Genomic DNA, 17,553 nt, shown 5'->3' on the forward strand with positions numbered 1-17,553 from the left:
GTCTATGTTTAACCTACATGAGTGATAACAGGTTCTTGTGTTTTATACATATGACGATGCGTGTAGATCTATGGTCTATGTTTAACCTACATAGTGATAACAGGTTCTTGTGTTTATACATATGGCGTGCATGTAGATCTATGGTCTATGTTTAACCTACATGAGTGATAACAGGTTCTTGTGTTTATACATATGGCGTGCATGTAGATCTATGGTCTATGTTTAACCTACATAGTGATAACAGGTTCTTGTGTTTATACATATGGCGTGCATGTAGATCTATGGTCTATGTTTAACCTACATAGTGATAAGGGTTCTTGTGTGTTTATACATATGACGTGCATGTAGATCTATGGTCTATGTTTAACCTACATAGTGATAACAGGTTCTTGTGTTTATACATATGACGTGCGTGCAGATCTATGGTCTATGTTTAACCTACATAGTGATAACAGGTTCTTGTGTTTATACATATGACGTGCGTGTAGATCTATGGTCTATGTTTAACCTACATAGTGATAAGGGGTTCTTGTGTTTATACATATGACGCATGTAGATCTATGGTCTATGTTTAACCTTACATAGTGATAACAGGTTCTTGTGTTTATACATATGGCGTGCATGTAGATCTATGGTCTATGTTTAACCTACATAGTGATAACAGGTTCTTGTGTTTATACATATACGTATGTAGATCTATGGTCTATGTTTAACCTACATAAGTGATAACAGGTTCTTGTGTTTATACATATGGCGTGCATGTAGATCTATGGTCTATGTTTAACCTACATAGTGATAACAGGGGTTCTTGTGTTTATACATATGGCGTGCATGTAGATCTATGGTCTATGTTTAACCTACATAGTGATAACAGGTTCTTGTGTTTATACATATGACGTGCATGTAGATCTATGGTCTATGTTTAACCCTACATAGTGATAAGGGTTCTTGTGTTTATACATATGGCGTGCATGTAGATCTATGGTCTATGTTTAACCTACAAGGTGATATTGCGGTTCTTGCAGTTTATAAGCATATGGATGTGCATGTAGATCTATGGTCTATGTTTCTAATCCTATAGTGCGATAACAGGCCCTGCGCTTGCGTACATATGACGGTAATGTAGATCTATGGTCTATATGTTTAACCGGCAGTGATAATTATAGGTTCTTGTGTTTATGGCGATATGGGACGGCATGTAGATCTTCATGGTCTAAGAGCATGACGACGTGCGGTAATTTCAGCGCAGTCCTGCGGTTTTAACCCGGCAGCGGCGAAGCGGTAGCCCTGCTTATATTATATGATGTGCGCATGTAGATCTATGGTCTATGTTTAACCTGGCCATAGTGATAACAGGTTCTTGTGTTTATACATATGACGGGTAATGGTGATCTATGGTCTATGTTTTAACCTACATAGTGATAGTCAGGTTCTTTTGTAAGTTTATACATATGACGCGGTAATGTAGATCTGTTCTATGGTCTATGTTTAACCTTAAGCATAGTGATAACAGGTTCTTGTGTTTTTATACATATGATCGCATGTAGACCTATGGTCTATGTTTAACCTAGCATAGTGATAACAGGTTCTTGTGTTTATACATATGACGGCATGTAGATCTATGGTCTATGTTTAACCTACATAGTGATAATAGGTTCTGTGTTTATACATATGACGTGCATGTAGATCTATGGTCTATGTTTAACCTACATAGTGATAACAGGTTCTTGTGTTTATATATATGACGTGCATGTAGATCTATGGTCTACATATGACGCAAGTGCATGTAGGTCTATGGTCTATGTTTAACCTACATAGTGATAACAGGTTCTTGTGTTTATACATATGATGTGCATGTAGATCTATGGTCTATGTTTAACCTACATAGTGATAACAGGTTCTTGTGTTTATACATATGACGTGCATGTAGATCTATGGTCTATGTTTAACCTGCATATAGTGATAACAGGTTCTGTGTGTTTATACATATGACGACGGCATGTAGATCTATGGTCTATGTTTAACCTACATAGTGATAACAGGTTCTTGTGTTTATACATATGACGCGGCATGTAGATCTATGGTCTATGTTTAACCTACATAGTGATAACAGGTTCTTGTGTTTATACATATGACGGCATGTAGATCTATGGTCTATGTTTAACCTACATAGTGATAACAGGTTCTTGTGTTTATACATATGACGCATGTAGATCTATGGTCTATGTTTAACCTACATTGAGTGATAACAGGTTTTTGTGTTTATACATATGACGCGGCATGTAGATCTATGGTCTATGTTTAACCTACATAGTGATAACAGGTTCTTGTGTTTATACATATGACGTGCATGTAGATCTATGGTCTATGTTTAACCTACATAGTGATAAGGGTTCTTGTGTTTATACATATGACGGCGCGTGGTAGATCTATGGTCTATGTTTAACCTACATAGTGATAACAGGTTCTTGTGTTTATACATATGACGGGCGCGGTAGATCTATGGTCTATGCTTAACCTACATAGTGATAAGGGGTTCTTGTGTTTATACATATGACGGGCATGTAGTAGATCTATGGTCTATGTTTAACCTACATAGTGATAAGGGGTTCTTGTGTTTATACATATGACGCGTGCATGTAGATCTATGCTACATAGTGATAACAGGTTCTTGTGTTTATACATATGACGCGGCATGTAGATCTATGGTCTATGTTTAACCTACATAGTGATAGCAGGTTCTTGTGTTTATACATATGACGCATGCATGTAGATCTATGGTCTATGTTTAACCTACATAGTGATAACAGGTTCTTGTGTTTATACATATGACGCATGTAGATCTATGGTCTATGTTTAACCTACATAGTGATAAGGGGTTCTTGTGTTTATACATATGACGTGCATGTAGATCTATGGTCTATGTTTAACCTACATAGTGATAACAGGTTCTTGTGTTTATACATATGACGCGGCATGTAGATCTATGGTCTATGTTTAACCTACATAGTGATAAGGGGTTCTTGTGTTTATACATATGGACGCATGTAGATCTATGGTCTATGTTTAACCTACATAGTGATAACAGGTTCTTGTGTTTATACATATGACGTGCATGTAGATCTATGGTCTATGTTTAACCTACATAGTGATAACAGGTTCTTGTGTTTATACATATGACGCATGTAGATCTATGGTCTATGTTTAACCTACATAGTGATAACAGGTTCTTGTGTTTATACATATGACGCGGCATGTAGATCTATGGTCTATGTTTAACCTACATAGTGATAACAGGTTCTTGTGTTTATACATATGACGTGCATGTAGATCTATGGTCTACATATGACGGCATGTAGGTCTATGGTCTATGTTTAACCTACATAGTGATAACAGGTTCTTGTGTTTATACATATGATGTGCATGTAGATCTATGGTCTATGTTTAACCTACATAGTGATAACAGGTTCTTGTGTTTATACATATGACGTGCATGTAGATCTATGGTCTATGTTTAACCTACATAGTGATAAGGGGTTCTTGTGTTTATACATATGACGCATGTAGATCTATGGTCTATGTTTTACCTACATAGTGATAACAGGTTCTTGTGTTTATACATATGACGTGCATGTAGATCTATGGTCTATGTTTAACCTACATAGTGATAACAGGTTCTTGTGTTTATACATATGACGGCATGTAGATCTATGGTCTATGTTTAACCTACATAGTGATAACAGGTTCTTGTGTTTATACATATGACGTGCATGTAGATCTATGGTCTATGTTTAACCTACATAGTGATAACAGGTTCTTGTGTTTATACATATGACGTGCATGTAGATCTATGGTCTATGTTTAACCTACATAGTGATAACAGGTTCTTGTGTTTATACATATGACGTGCATGTAGATCTATGGTCTATGTTTAACCTACATTGAGTGATAACAGGTTTTTGTGTTTATACATATGACGCGGCATGTAGATCTATGGTCTATGTTTAACCTACATAGTGATAACAGGTTCTTGTGTTTATACATATGACGTGCATGTAGATCTGTGGTCTATGTTTAACCTACATAGTGATAAGGGGTTCTTGTGTTTATACATATGACGGGCGTGTAGATCTATGGTCTATGTTTAACCTACATAGTGATAACAGGTTCTTGTGTTTATACATATGACGTATGTAGATCTATGGTCTATGTTTAACCTACATAGTGATAAGGGTTCTTGTGTTTATACATATGACGGGCGTGTAGATCTATGGTCTATGTTTAACCTACATAGTGATAAGGGTTCTTGTGTTTATACATATGACGGCATGTAGATCTATGCTACATAGTGATAACAGGTTCTTGTGTTTATACATATGACGTGCATGTAGATCTATGGTCTATGTTTAACCTACATAGTGATAACAGGTTCTTGTGTTTATACATATGACGATGTATGTAGATCTATGGTCTATGTTTAACCTACATAGTGATAACAGGTTCTTGTGTTTATACATATGACGACGCATGTAGATCTATGGTCTATGTTTAACCTACATAGTGATAACAGGTTCTTGTGTTTATACATATGACGGCATGTAGATCTATGGTCTATGTTTAACCTACATAGTGGTAACAGTTCTTGTGTTTATACATATGACGTGCGTGTAGATCTATGGTCTATGTTTAACCTACATAGTGATAACAGGTTTTTGTGTTTATACATATGACGCGGCATGTAGATCTATGGTCTATGTTTAACCTCCATAGTGATAACAGGTTCTTGTGTTTATACATATGACGTGCATGTAGATCTATGGTCTATGTTTAACCTACATAGTGATAACAGGTTCTTGTGTTTATACATATGACGGCATGTAGATCTATGGTCTATGTTTAACCTACATAGTGATAACAGGTGCTTGTGTTTATACATATGGACGCATGTAGATCTATGGTCTATGTTTAACATGACATGGTGCCTAATCCTACAGGAGTTACATAATCGGTGTCCTGCATCTCTAGAGGAATCATTGTATAATGTATCACTAGAGGAATCACTGTATTGTGTATCCCTAGAGGAATCACTGTATAATGTGTCCCTAGAGGAACCACTGTATTGTGTATCTCTAGAGGAATCACTGTATTGTGTATCTCTAGAGGAATCACTGTATAATGTGTCCCAAGAGGAATCACTGTATTGTGTATCCTAGAGGAATCACTGTATAATGTAGTCTCAAGAGGAATCACTGTATTGTGTATCTCAAGAGGAATCACTGTATTGTGTATCTCTAGAGGAATCACTGTATGTGTCCAAGAGGAATCACTGTAGAGGAATCAGAGGAATCACTGTATAATGTAGTCCTAGAGGAATCACTGTATACTGTATGTATCTCTAGAGGAATCACTGTATTGTGTAGCCCAAGAGGAATCACTGTATAATGTAGCCCTAGAGGAATCACTGTATAATGTATCTCTAGAGGAATCACTGTATTGTGTAGTCCTAGAGGAATCACTGTATTATGTGTATCTCTAGAGGAATCACTGTATGTGTGTATCTCTAGAGGAATCACTGTATAATGTATCTCTAGAGGAATCACTGTATTGTGTATCACTAGAGGAATCACTGTATTGTGTATCTCTAGAGGAATCACTGTGTAATGTAGGAATCCTGTAGAGGAATCACTGGAATCACTGTATTATGTAGTATCTAGAGGAATCACTGTATTGTGTATCTCTAGAGGAATCACTGTATTGTGTATCCTAGAGGAATCACTGTATTGTGTATCTCTAGAGGAATCACTGTATAATGTATCCCTAGAGGAATCACTGTATTGTGTATCTCTAGAGGAATCACTGTATAATGTATCCTCTAGAGGAATCACTGTATAATGTATCCCTAGAGGAATCACTGTATAATGTATCTCTAGAGGAATCACTGTATAATGTATCTCTAGAGGAATCACTGTATAATGTATCTCTAGAGGAATCACTGTATCACTGTATGTATCTCTAGAGGAATCACTGTATAATGTATCTCTAGAGGAATCACTGTATAATGTATCTCTAGAGGAATCACTGTATAATGTATCTCTAGAGGAATCACTGTATAATGTATCTCTAGAGGAATCACTGTATTGTGTATCTCTAGAGGAATCACTGTATTATGTATCCCTAGAGGAATCACTGTATAATGTATCTCTAGAGGAATCACTGTATATGTGTATCTCCAAGAGGAATCACTGTATTATGTATCCTAGAGGAATCACTGTATTATGTATCTCAAGAGGAATCACTGTATAATGTAGTCCAAGAGGAATCACTGTATAATGTATCTCTAGAGGAATCACTGTATAATGTAGAGGAATCACTGTATTGTGTATCCCAAGAGGAATCACTGTATTGTGTATCCCTAGAGGAATCACTGTATAATGTATCTCTAGAGGAATCACTGTATTGTGTATCTCTAGAGGAATCACTGTATGTGTGTATCTCTAGAGGAATCACTGTATAATGTAGTCCTAGAGGAATCACTGTATAATGTATCTAGAAGAGAATCACTGTATAATGTATCTAGAGGAATCACTGTATTGTGTATCTCTAGAGGAATCACTGTATAATGTATCCCTAGAGGAATCACTGTATAATGTATCTCTAGAGGAATCACTGTATAATGTATCTCTAGAGGAATCACTGTATAATGTAGTCCTAGAGGAATCACTGTATTATGTATCTCTAGAGGAATCACTGTATTATGTATCCCTAGAGGAATCACTGTATAATGTATCCCAAGAGGAATCACTGTATAATGTATCTCTAGAGGAATCACTGTATTGTGTATCTCTAGAGGAATCACTGTATAATGTATCTCTAGAGGAATCACTGTATAATGTAGTCCTAGAGGAATCACTGTATAATGTAGTCTCTAGAGGAAATCACTGTATTGTGTAGTCCTAGAGGAATCACTGTATTATGTATCCCTAGAGGAAATCACTGTATAGAGGAATCACTAGTGTATCAAGAGGAATCACTGTATAATGTAGCCTCTAGAGGAATCACTGTATAATGTAGTCCACTAGAGGAATCACTGTATAATGTATCCCAAGAGGAATCACTGTATTGTGTATCCTAAGAGGAATCACTGTATATGTGTATCCCTAGAGGAATCACTGTATAGAGGAATCACTATAATGTAGCCCTAGAGGAATCACTGTATAATGTATCCCTAGAGGAATCACTGTATAATGTATCCCAAGAGGAATCACTGTATAATGTATCTCCAAGAGGAATCACTGTATAATGTATCCCTAGAGGAATCACTGTATAATGTATCCCAGAGAGGAATCACTGTATAATGTATCTCAAAGAGGAATCACTGTATAATGTATCCAAGAGGAATCACTGTATTGTGTAGTCCTAGAGGAATCACTGTATAGAGGAATGTAGTCCTAGAGGAATCACTGTATAATGTGTATCCTAGAGGAATCACTGTATATGTGTATCCCTAGAGGAATCACTGTATAATGTATCTCTAGAGGAATCACTGTATTGTGTATCCCTAGAGGAATCACTGTATTCATGTATCTCTAGAGGAATCACTGTATAATGTATCTCTAGAGGAATCACTGTATAATGTAAGTCCTAGAGGAATCACTGTATAATGTATCCCTAGAGGAATCACTGTATAATGTATCTCTAGAGGAATCACTGTATAATGTATCTCTAGAGGAATCACTGTATAATGTATCACTAGAGGAATCACTGTATAATGTATCTCCAAGAGGAATCACTGTATATCATCTCTAGAGGAATCACTGTATTGTGTGTATCCTAGAGGAATCACTGTATTGTGTATCCCTAGAGGAATCACTGTATAATGTATATCCCAAGAGGAATCACTGTATAATGTATCCTAGAGGAATCACTGTATTATCCAAGAGAGGAATCACTAGAGGAATCACTGTATAATGTATCCCTAGAGGAATCACTGTATAATGTAGTCCCTAGAGGAATCACTGTATAATGTAGTCCCTAGAGGAATCACTGTATAATGTATATCCCAAGAGGAATCACTGTATAATGTAGTCCCTAGAGGAATCACTGTATAATGTATATCCCTAGAGGACTCACTGTATATAATGTGTCCCTAGAGGAATCACTGTATAATGTATCCCAAGAGGAATCACTGTATTGTGTATCCCTAGAGGAATCACTGTATAATGTATCTCAAGAGGAATCACTGTATAATGCATCCCAAGAGGAATCACTGTATTATGTATCTCTAGAGGAATCACTGTATAATGTATCCCTAGAGGAATCACTGTATAATGTATCCCAAGAGGAATCACTGTATAATGTATCCCAAGAGGAATCACTGTATAATGTATCTCCAAGAGGAATCACTGTATAATGTAGCCCAAGAGGAATCACTGTATAATGTAGTGTATCTCAAGAGGAATCACTGTATAATGTATCTCCAGAGAGGAATCACTGTATAATGTATCCCAAGAGGAATCACTGTATAATGTAGTCTAAGAGGAATCACTGTATAATGTAGCCCAAGAGGAATCACTGTATAATGTAGTCCTAGAGGAATCACTGTATAATGTAGCCCAAGAGGAATCACTGTATAATGTAGTCCAAGAGGAATCACTGTATAATGTAAGAGGAATCACTGTATAATGTAGCCCTAGAGGAATCACTGTATAATGTAGTCAAGAGGAATCACTGTAGGAATCATGTAGTCCCTAGAGGAATCACTGTATAATGTAGTCCCTAGAGGAATCACTAATGTATCCCAAGAGGAATACTGTATGTATCCTAGAGGAATCACTGTATAATGTAGCCCTAGAGGAATCACTGTATAATGTATCCCTAGAGGAATCACTGTATAATGTAGTCCAAGAGGAATCACTGTATAATGTATCCCTAGAGGAATCACTGTATAATGTAGTCCAAGAGGAATCACTGTATAATGTATCCCAAGAGGAATCACTGTATAATGTATCTCCAAGAGGAATCACTGTATAATGTAGTCCAAGAGGAATCACTGTATAATGTAGTCCAAGAGGAATCACTGTATAATGTAGTCCAAGAGGAATCACTGTATAATGTAGCCCAAGAGGAATCACTGTATGTAGTCCAAGAGGAATCACTGTATAATGTAGTCAAGAGGAATCACTGTATAATGTAGCCCAAGAGGAATCACTGTATAATGTAGCCCAAGAGGAATCACTGTATAATGTAGCCCTAGAGGAATCACTGTATTATGTAGCCCTAGAGGAATCACTGTATAATGTAGCCCTAGAGGAATCACTGTATAATGTAGCCCTAGAGGAATCACTGTATAATGTAGCCCCAGAGGAATCACTGTATTATGTAGCCCAAGAGGAATCACTGTATATATGTGTATCCCTAGAGGAATCACTGTATAATGTAGCCCTAGAGGAATCACTGTATAATGTAAGTCTAGAGGAATCACTGTATAATGTAGCCCAAGAGGAATCACTGTATAATGTAGTCCAAGAGGAATCACTGTATAATGTAGTCCCAAGAGGAATCACTGTATAATGTAGCCCAAGAGGAATCACTGTATAATGTGTAGTCCAAGAGGAATCACTGTATAATGTAGCCCTAGAGGAATCACTGTATAATGTAGCCCAAGAGGAATCACTGTATAATGTAATGTAGAATCACTGTATAATGTAATCAGAGGAATCACTGTATAATGTAGCCCAAGAGAGGAATCACTGTAGTTAATGTAGCCCTAGAGGAAATCACTGTATAATGTAGCCCCCAAGAGGAATCACTGTAATATAATGTAGTCCCAAGAGGAATCACTGTATAATGTAGTCCAAGAGGAATCACTGTATAATGTATCCAAAGGAGGAATCACTGTATAATGTAGCCCAAGAGGAATCACTGTATAATGTAGCCCCTAGAGGAATCACTGTATAATGTAGCCCAAGAGGAATCACTGTATAATGTAGCCCAAGAGGAATCACTGTATAATGTAGGAATCCCAAGAGGAATCACTGTATAATGTAGCCCCCAAGAGGAATCACTGTATAATGTAGCCCAAGAGGAATCACTGTATAATGTAGCCCAAGAGGAATCACTGTATAATGTAGCCCAAGAGGAATCACTGTATAATGTAGCCCAAGAGAATCACTGTCACTGAGGAATCACTGTTATATGTAGCCCAAGAGGAATCACTGTATAATGTAGCCCAAGAGGAATCACTGTATAATGTAGCCCAAGAGGAATCACTGTATAATGTAGCCCCAAGAGGAATCACTGTATAATGTAGCCCAAGAGGAATCACTGTATAATGTAGCCCTAGAGGAATCACTGTATAATGTAGCCCAAAAGAGGAATCACTGTATTATGTAGCCCAAGAGGAATCACTGTATTATGTAGCCCAAGAGGAATCACTGTATAATGTAGCCCTAGAGGAATCACTGTATAATGTAGCCCCAAGAAGAATCACTGTATGGATATAGTATTACCAATAGGAATCAATAATGCATTGAGGGAGTCAAGGGAAGCGGGAAGAGATAAAGGCGTGTTGTGGAGAAGGAAAGATAGGTGATCAGGGAAGAAGAGAGACCATGTAGTATGTATATATTATGTGTTGTTGTTTTTCAGACTGGTCTTATTTGGGATAGCACGGGATCTGACATCAGATGAAGTTAAACAGGCCAAGTTCTATTTTAAAGACATAATAGGGAAAAAAAAGCTGGAAACAATCAGAAATGCTTTTGATTTGTTGACCATTCTGGAACAGGTCATGCCTGATAATATTATTGACAAACTGAAGAGTTGTCTGACTCAGATTGGACGGAATGATCTCCTGCAAGACCTTCCTGACTACAAGGGTACGTATATTGTTATAGTTTCTAACATTCAGCGCAGGTAAGACTTCAAATATGTTTTCAATAAGTCGTGATTCTGTAAACCCTTTGTGTCAGTCTTCATATGGGATGAAACCCTTGAGGATCCGGGCAAGAATTTGTCTCCAGTAACCCATGCTTGTCGTAAGAGGCGACTAACGGGATCGGGTGGTCAGGCTCGCTGACTTGGTCGACACATGCCATTGTTTACCTGTTGCGTAGGTCGATGCTCAAACTGTTGATCACTGTATTTTCTGGTCCAGACTCGATTGCGGCATTACACAACAAACCAAGCAACCACTTTTAATAAATTAATTATTAAGTATAATCGTTATTTACACATTACCGTTAGTTTACAAGGACAATTCAAAGCTGTTCTGTGTGGACTGTACAAATAGCTGTTTAAGACATGTCTCTGTTGGCCTGTTCACAGTTGCCATAGTTACAAGTTAAACCCTGCTGGTTTTAATGTGAGTCCTTTAATCTCCAATGACAAAGTTCCAAAGGCAGAATGCTGGAATCAATATCGATCGCTTATATTGGCTTTGTTTGTCCAATTGTAATTACTTTGGCCAGATAATATCTAACTTTCTTTAATGTGAGACATCTTGACTAGACAAACTTTACAAGGGACTGCCTTGATAAAATGAGACAACTCTAAGAGGACGAGAGCATGGCTTTCCGCCTAGTCATTCATTCGGAGATTCCAATAAACGCTGCCTTTAAGAAAAGCTTTATCCACTGTACTACCGCAACGAGGCTATCCCCAGAAAAGTGTGTATGAGACATAAGGCTATGGTGTCTTATACTTCTGAGTCCCTTGTCTTTAAGTTATCTAATGTAAAATATGAAAATGTTAAAATCATCATGAAATATAAACACATTTCCTGTTTCCTATTACCTAGCTTGTAATCTGTGACATAAATTTGTGGCCATGCATCCATTTATTCATTTTCACTATATCAAACACGCACATATGTTACATTCTGTGTTTTCAGCTTCTGCAGGTGCCTCTAGAAGATCTGTACAGGACGTTCGCCAGGACTCTGTAAGTATCTGTTATAATGAAATCTTACATGTTTAGCGTACAGTGAATCTGAATCAGTGTTGAATCTATTGCCGACTCCTACCTCCATCAGGGATTAATTCTTCCATCCAGCAATCAAAACAATCGTGCGAAATAACTGGTGTTTGCAATCGCGAGAGCTTCCCTCTCGGCAATAACACAGACACTACTAAATGGTATGGAATGTAGGATATAAAGATCTCAACTAGCAAGAGTAGTAAAACCGTTCTTTCTGTGGGCGGTTCAGGTAACCCTAGCGGTTAAGTGTTCTCTGGTCGCGCCAAAGACCCGGGTTCAATTCCCCACGCGGGTACAATGTGTAAGGCCTGTTTCTGGTGTCCCCTGCCGTGATATTGCTGGAATATTGCTAAATTTGACGTAAAACTAAACTCACTCACTCACGTCTGCAGGAACATGCCGCGCAACGCCCAATTCTGGTGGAGAAGCACCTGCTGGTTCTGATGGAAAGAAAGCCACAACTAAAGATCCATTTCACGGTAAAACCACCTTTGGGTACATCTTGAAAAATGAAATATTCAGCCAGTCGAATTGATCATATCAGCTCTTCTTCTTCCTTCAATGAGCTTGATTAGATTAAGTTTGATTTCAGTGCCCCTGTAACTTATAATTTCCTATTATAGTTTAATATCAACTTTATTGTTCCAGGTTCTCTTGGCAAAAGCCAACCAAGGTATAGATGTCGAAAAAGCCAGTGATATGGATCTGCTCAACCTGAGCTGCTGCATCTGTTTTCGCTTAATTGCCACCAATGGAACGGGCTTCAGAGTGGGTGATAGATGCATTATGACAGCTGCGCATGTCCTTAAAGAGGCTCTTGGTAAGAAACTAATATACAGACATATAGAATGTTTACCATATTACAGTCTTCTTGAATGAATACGCTGATTAATCAAGAGTGAACACCGAATTACCACAACCTTTAGCTAACTATTATACACAGGATAAAAAGATGTAAATATCAACTGCTGACCTAATATGACAACAAGAATAGTCATTTCATTTATATTTTTAATATATGCATGATTGATGGAGGAGTATTTACTTAATGTAATGCCCATTTTCTTACTTCAGCAGGAATACCACAGGAAGAGATGCAAAGGATATGGGACGCGGATCCTGCCGAACAGTTACAACGTTTCAAATGGTGTGTTCAAAAATTTAGGTTCAACTGAAGTTCGTGCACATTTCACCCATGGGCGAGAGTGTGACTTCATCCTCACGACTTTGCGATATGTTGATATAAATTTGGATACGGCTGTGGTAGAACTAGCACCTCGGGATAACAACCCATTTCCACAAGCATTAACACGTTTCTACAGCGACTATGAAGGCAGGTTCAGCTTAATAGGCCATCTAGGGTATAAGGAGCTGTACATAGAACACAACTGCTGCACCGTCACGAAGAGGACGGACTTTACAGGATGAAACAAGAATTGGGGAATAATGGAATCCCGTCTGAACGTCTGGAAGTCTATGACAGTTTTGAAAAGACCCTTCCTTTCTTCAGTTCCACTGCTCCTTCAGTCATGGAGGGTCAGGGTCACCAGGTGTTATCGTGCACAATGGTGAAGTCCGTGTAGTCACCATGTTACGAGCAGGATACCCCGAAATCCCATTGAATATACCTATATAGACCCTACACTTCGTGTAGAACAGGGTGTTACCATGACAGCTATTTGTGAAAATATAAAGGGCACAGATGAACAGCTCCACAAGGACATATTTGGTTGACACTGATGTAAGGGATTGGGCATTTCCTCAGTGCTATCATGTGCTGACTCTGGTGACTGCAGAAATCTCTGCTGCAACGTGTTATGTTGTTTAGCGCAGTAAGAATAAAACACTCAGTACAGTTCAGTTCAGTACATTTTAGACCATGTGTGAGTGAGCGAATATGTTTTACGCCGCTTTTACCAATATTCCAGCTCTATTACGGCAGCGGACAGCATAAATGGGTTTCACACACATTGTGTCCTATGGGGAATCGAACCCCTGGTTTTCGGCGTGACGAGCGAACTCTTTATCCACTAGGCTACCCCACCGTCCCAAATGTCGAGTTAGAGCAAGGCCTCCTTTCACAAAGCACTAATGTGATCTTAAGTCACTAGGGTAAGCTTAGTGCAGTATTAAAGAATGGGAGTTAAGGTTAACCTTAGTAAAGGTTGCTTTGTGAAAGGAGCCCCAGATGCTGCTGTAACTCGTGCTTGTCTTATAAGTATCGACTATAATGGTGATTCATGTCAAGGTTTTGTCGCGATGGTAATTGTGTGTGATTGTGCTCAGAGCGCGTGGGACGTGATCATTTTATCAACCATAGGTTTAACCTGCCTCGACACTAACACAGCAATCAAACTCGCGGTCACGTGACAATGATGGCGGCACGCATGAAATCGCTCTCGGATTAAATGCTGAAAACGAGGTGAACTAAGTAGCACTCTATTCGAAAACCAAATCCCTGTTGTGCATAAGGTAGTGTACTTCCTGGGAGCACCATGTCTATATCCATTGAAACATGGAGAGCGAGAGTGGAACATTCTCTCCCCGAATGAGACGGGGCACCCTGTTAAACCGCGTTATAAGGACGCCGGGTGGGTATACGTCTTTGCCTGAGACTCGCTATTCTGTCTTTTACGTTGCTGGCGATAGCAGGAGATGTTGAAACAAATCCAGGTCCGCCTAAAAAGGCCACAGACTCTACTCAGATCCAAACACGGCTGTCGACGAAAAATATACCAGGAGAGGTGGTAACTGATGATGCACTAACACTCGGCGACCTCGCTAAAACGCTGTCGGCTATCCAGGCGCAACTTACCTCCCTTGACCGGAAGTTGGAGTTGTTTACAATTGACTACAATAACAAACTGTCGTCGCTCGAAGATGAGAACGCAAATCTCAAGACACAGATACAGGCTATGGACAAAAAGGTGGACAACATGGAGGCACAGTCAAGACGCAACAATTTATTAATACATGGACTAGACGATAAAAAGAGGTGGAAACTTGGGATGAAACAGAAGTTAAAGTTCGACAATTTCTTCAAGATGAGCTTTCATATAAATCAGCCGATACCGTTGGAATAGAACGAGCCCACAGGCTTCACTCGAAGACTGGGAAGCGACCGGTGATTGTGAGATTCACTCTGTTCAAGGAGAGGAGTAAAATCCTCGAGACCGCCAAAGAAGACCCTGAAAGGTAATACTCTATTCAGGGTGTCAGAGAGGATTTCACGGAGAGGGTGAGGAATATACGCTCCAAACTGTTCCCGTTCATGAAAACTGCAAGAGAAGATGGCTGTATTGCATATATGAACTATGATAAACTTATAATAGATGGTGCAGTATATGTATATGTAACAGGATATGATGTCAATTGAGACTTATCAGATTTTATTGTTCAGGTGAAGGTGTTTTATGTAATTATAAAATTATGCAAATAAAAGTATAAACTGTTAAACTCCAAAATATGTTTAAAAGCTTTCATTGGTGAAGGGTTATTTAATAAACATTGTGGTTGTTTAAAATCAGATTTACCAAAACTGATAAAAGGTTTGGTGAGGGTTTGTTCATAAAATTCTATGTGGTTGAGGTGCATCTGAATTATGCCCCTTTGTGGAATATTTACATCACTAAGGAAGTGAGGTGGTTCATTCTGGCCTCAATTTCATATTGTGTGTAATGTGACCAGAGATTAAGCCTCTGATTGGGTACAAGTTTTTTAGGCATATTAAATACACTGAGTGTCCAAGCACATGGCACTTAGTATCCAGCATTGCACAGCACAGCAGCAGCACTGTTACTTGCCACAGAAGGTTAGTTGAATACTTGTTTTGTTTAACACATTAACTTTAGAGGTTGTCAGTTATATTATGCTTGAGTAAAACTTTTAAAATATTACAAATAAATAATTAGCAAATTATTTCTAGCATAACATGTAATTGTAGTGTGCACTTTTTGTATGCCTTGGCAATTTTTGTGAACTTAGCAAATGTTGTTTGCAGGTGCCAAACGGGTAGAATAGTAAACTCCTTTCCATTCCATAGATGGGTAAGGTGTATTTTCCTTAGTACATTGTGTGAATGTTTTGAATGTTTGGAACGTGGTGTGCGTGTGTATTTGTGTAACATGACGATTTTAATTTAATTAATGCAACCAATGAAATGTTACCCTATTTGTGATATACAATATTCTTATAGAATGATTGTTTGCTGTCCATTGAATTATTGATAAATGTTTCAGGGTGATGTTTTGTGGATTTAACTACCCCACGGAGAATAAAATGTCCTCCCTATACCAGCGACTTTATTGTTTTGAAGACCTGGTCACATATACGAAGAAAACAAGAATGACATTAAACAAATTGGACAGCGTAAACATTGGGAGAACCGAAAAACGTCAGCTAACAACTCTGCAGAATCTCCAACATAGGATTATGGCCAAGGCCCCAACTACTCTGTAAAACATGATGGATCGTGCAGACAGAACACATTTACACAAATTTGTACATGGAACGTTCATGGTTTACTTTCAAAGCTAACATTCCCAGACTTTCAAACCTTTTGTAAACAATTTGACATATTTTGTCTCATCGAGACTTGGTGTATTGATGCAATTGATATACATGCACTGTTTACTGATTATAAATGTTTTATCTGTGATCCTATTAAGCTATCAAAGTATGGTAGACATTCAGGTGGTATTGTTGTGTGTGTTAAAAAACAGTTAGCATCATCATGTATAAGAGTCTATGACAAGTGGCAAAACTGTGTGTTCCTAAAAGTTCTCAATGATTCTACTGTTGAACATACTTTCCTTGGATTTGTATATGTACACCCTGACAAATGACCTATGTAAATTATTTAATGTACATATAGTAAATGGACGTACTGAGTCTGACACACCCAGTAAACTCACATTTATTTCTCATATGGGAACAAGCATAGTAGATTATTTCCTAGTCTCTAGTCAATTATTTCATAAGGTTGTGGATCTAAAAATATGTGACCGTGTTGAATCTGACCATATGCCGGTATTGTGTACTCTGTCGACAGTATTCAATGACACTTCAGCACCCAAAAGTAGTATAAATCTAACTATTGTTCCCAGACATAGGTTACCAGAAACAGCTTCATCTACTTACAAAGAACTTCTGCGATCACCTAGTGCACTGGACGACTTTCTTGCTATGTTACTGATTGAAAATCTTGCTGTAGTAAAATTGAATGATTTTCTTATTGATATGTGTGTCAGAATGTGAAGAATACTAGAAAAACAACCATTATGGTTTGATAGTGAATGTGCAGAACTTAAAAAGAGAAATACAGAAGCTTGAATTTATTCCGAAGATGTGAGTGTAAGAAAAACCTAGATAAGTATGTGGAATCTAAGGCTCAATTTAGAAAAATATGTGCTATGAAAAGGACAATTTGGAAAAACGTTTAACAGACGATCTGTGTCGAGCCGCTAAGTATGGCTTCCATGATTTTAGAATTCACTATTTACGCAAACCCAATAGAGCTTTCAATGATGTAAATGAATCCATCTGTAAAAATTGTAATACAGGTAATATTGAAAGTGA

General features: G+C 38.0%; 1 protein-coding gene across 3 annotated transcripts; it reads left to right on the forward strand.

Annotated features, from left to right (window-relative positions):
- The first annotated feature begins 10,503 nt into the window (after positions 1-10,503).
- LOC124279974 lies at positions 10,504-14,426 on the forward strand. Of its 3 annotated transcripts, none has more exons than XM_046715856.1 (5): positions 10,504-10,877; positions 11,900-11,940; positions 12,369-12,446; positions 12,616-12,796; positions 13,054-14,426. In XM_046715856.1, exons 1-5 carry the CDS (start codon positions 10,790-10,792, stop codon positions 13,149-13,151), a joined length of 486 nt encoding a protein of 161 aa, XP_046571812.1. In that variant the 5' UTR covers positions 10,504-10,789; the 3' UTR covers positions 13,152-14,426. The 3 variants fall into 3 exon arrangements, with proteins under 3 accessions (XP_046571812.1, XP_046571810.1, XP_046571809.1); XM_046715854.1 differs by having other exon boundaries at positions 10,506-10,877; positions 11,891-11,940; positions 12,369-12,455; positions 12,625-12,796; XM_046715853.1 differs by having other exon boundaries at positions 10,506-10,877; positions 11,891-11,940.
- Positions 14,427-17,553: the final 3,127 nt, after the last annotated feature.

This window comes from Haliotis rubra, unplaced genomic scaffold (assembly GCF_003918875.1).
Source record: "Haliotis rubra isolate DU_JTF1 unplaced genomic scaffold, ASM391887v1 Scf2595, whole genome shotgun sequence".
In the NCBI taxonomy this organism is placed as follows: domain Eukaryota; kingdom Metazoa; phylum Mollusca; class Gastropoda; order Lepetellida; family Haliotidae; genus Haliotis; species Haliotis rubra.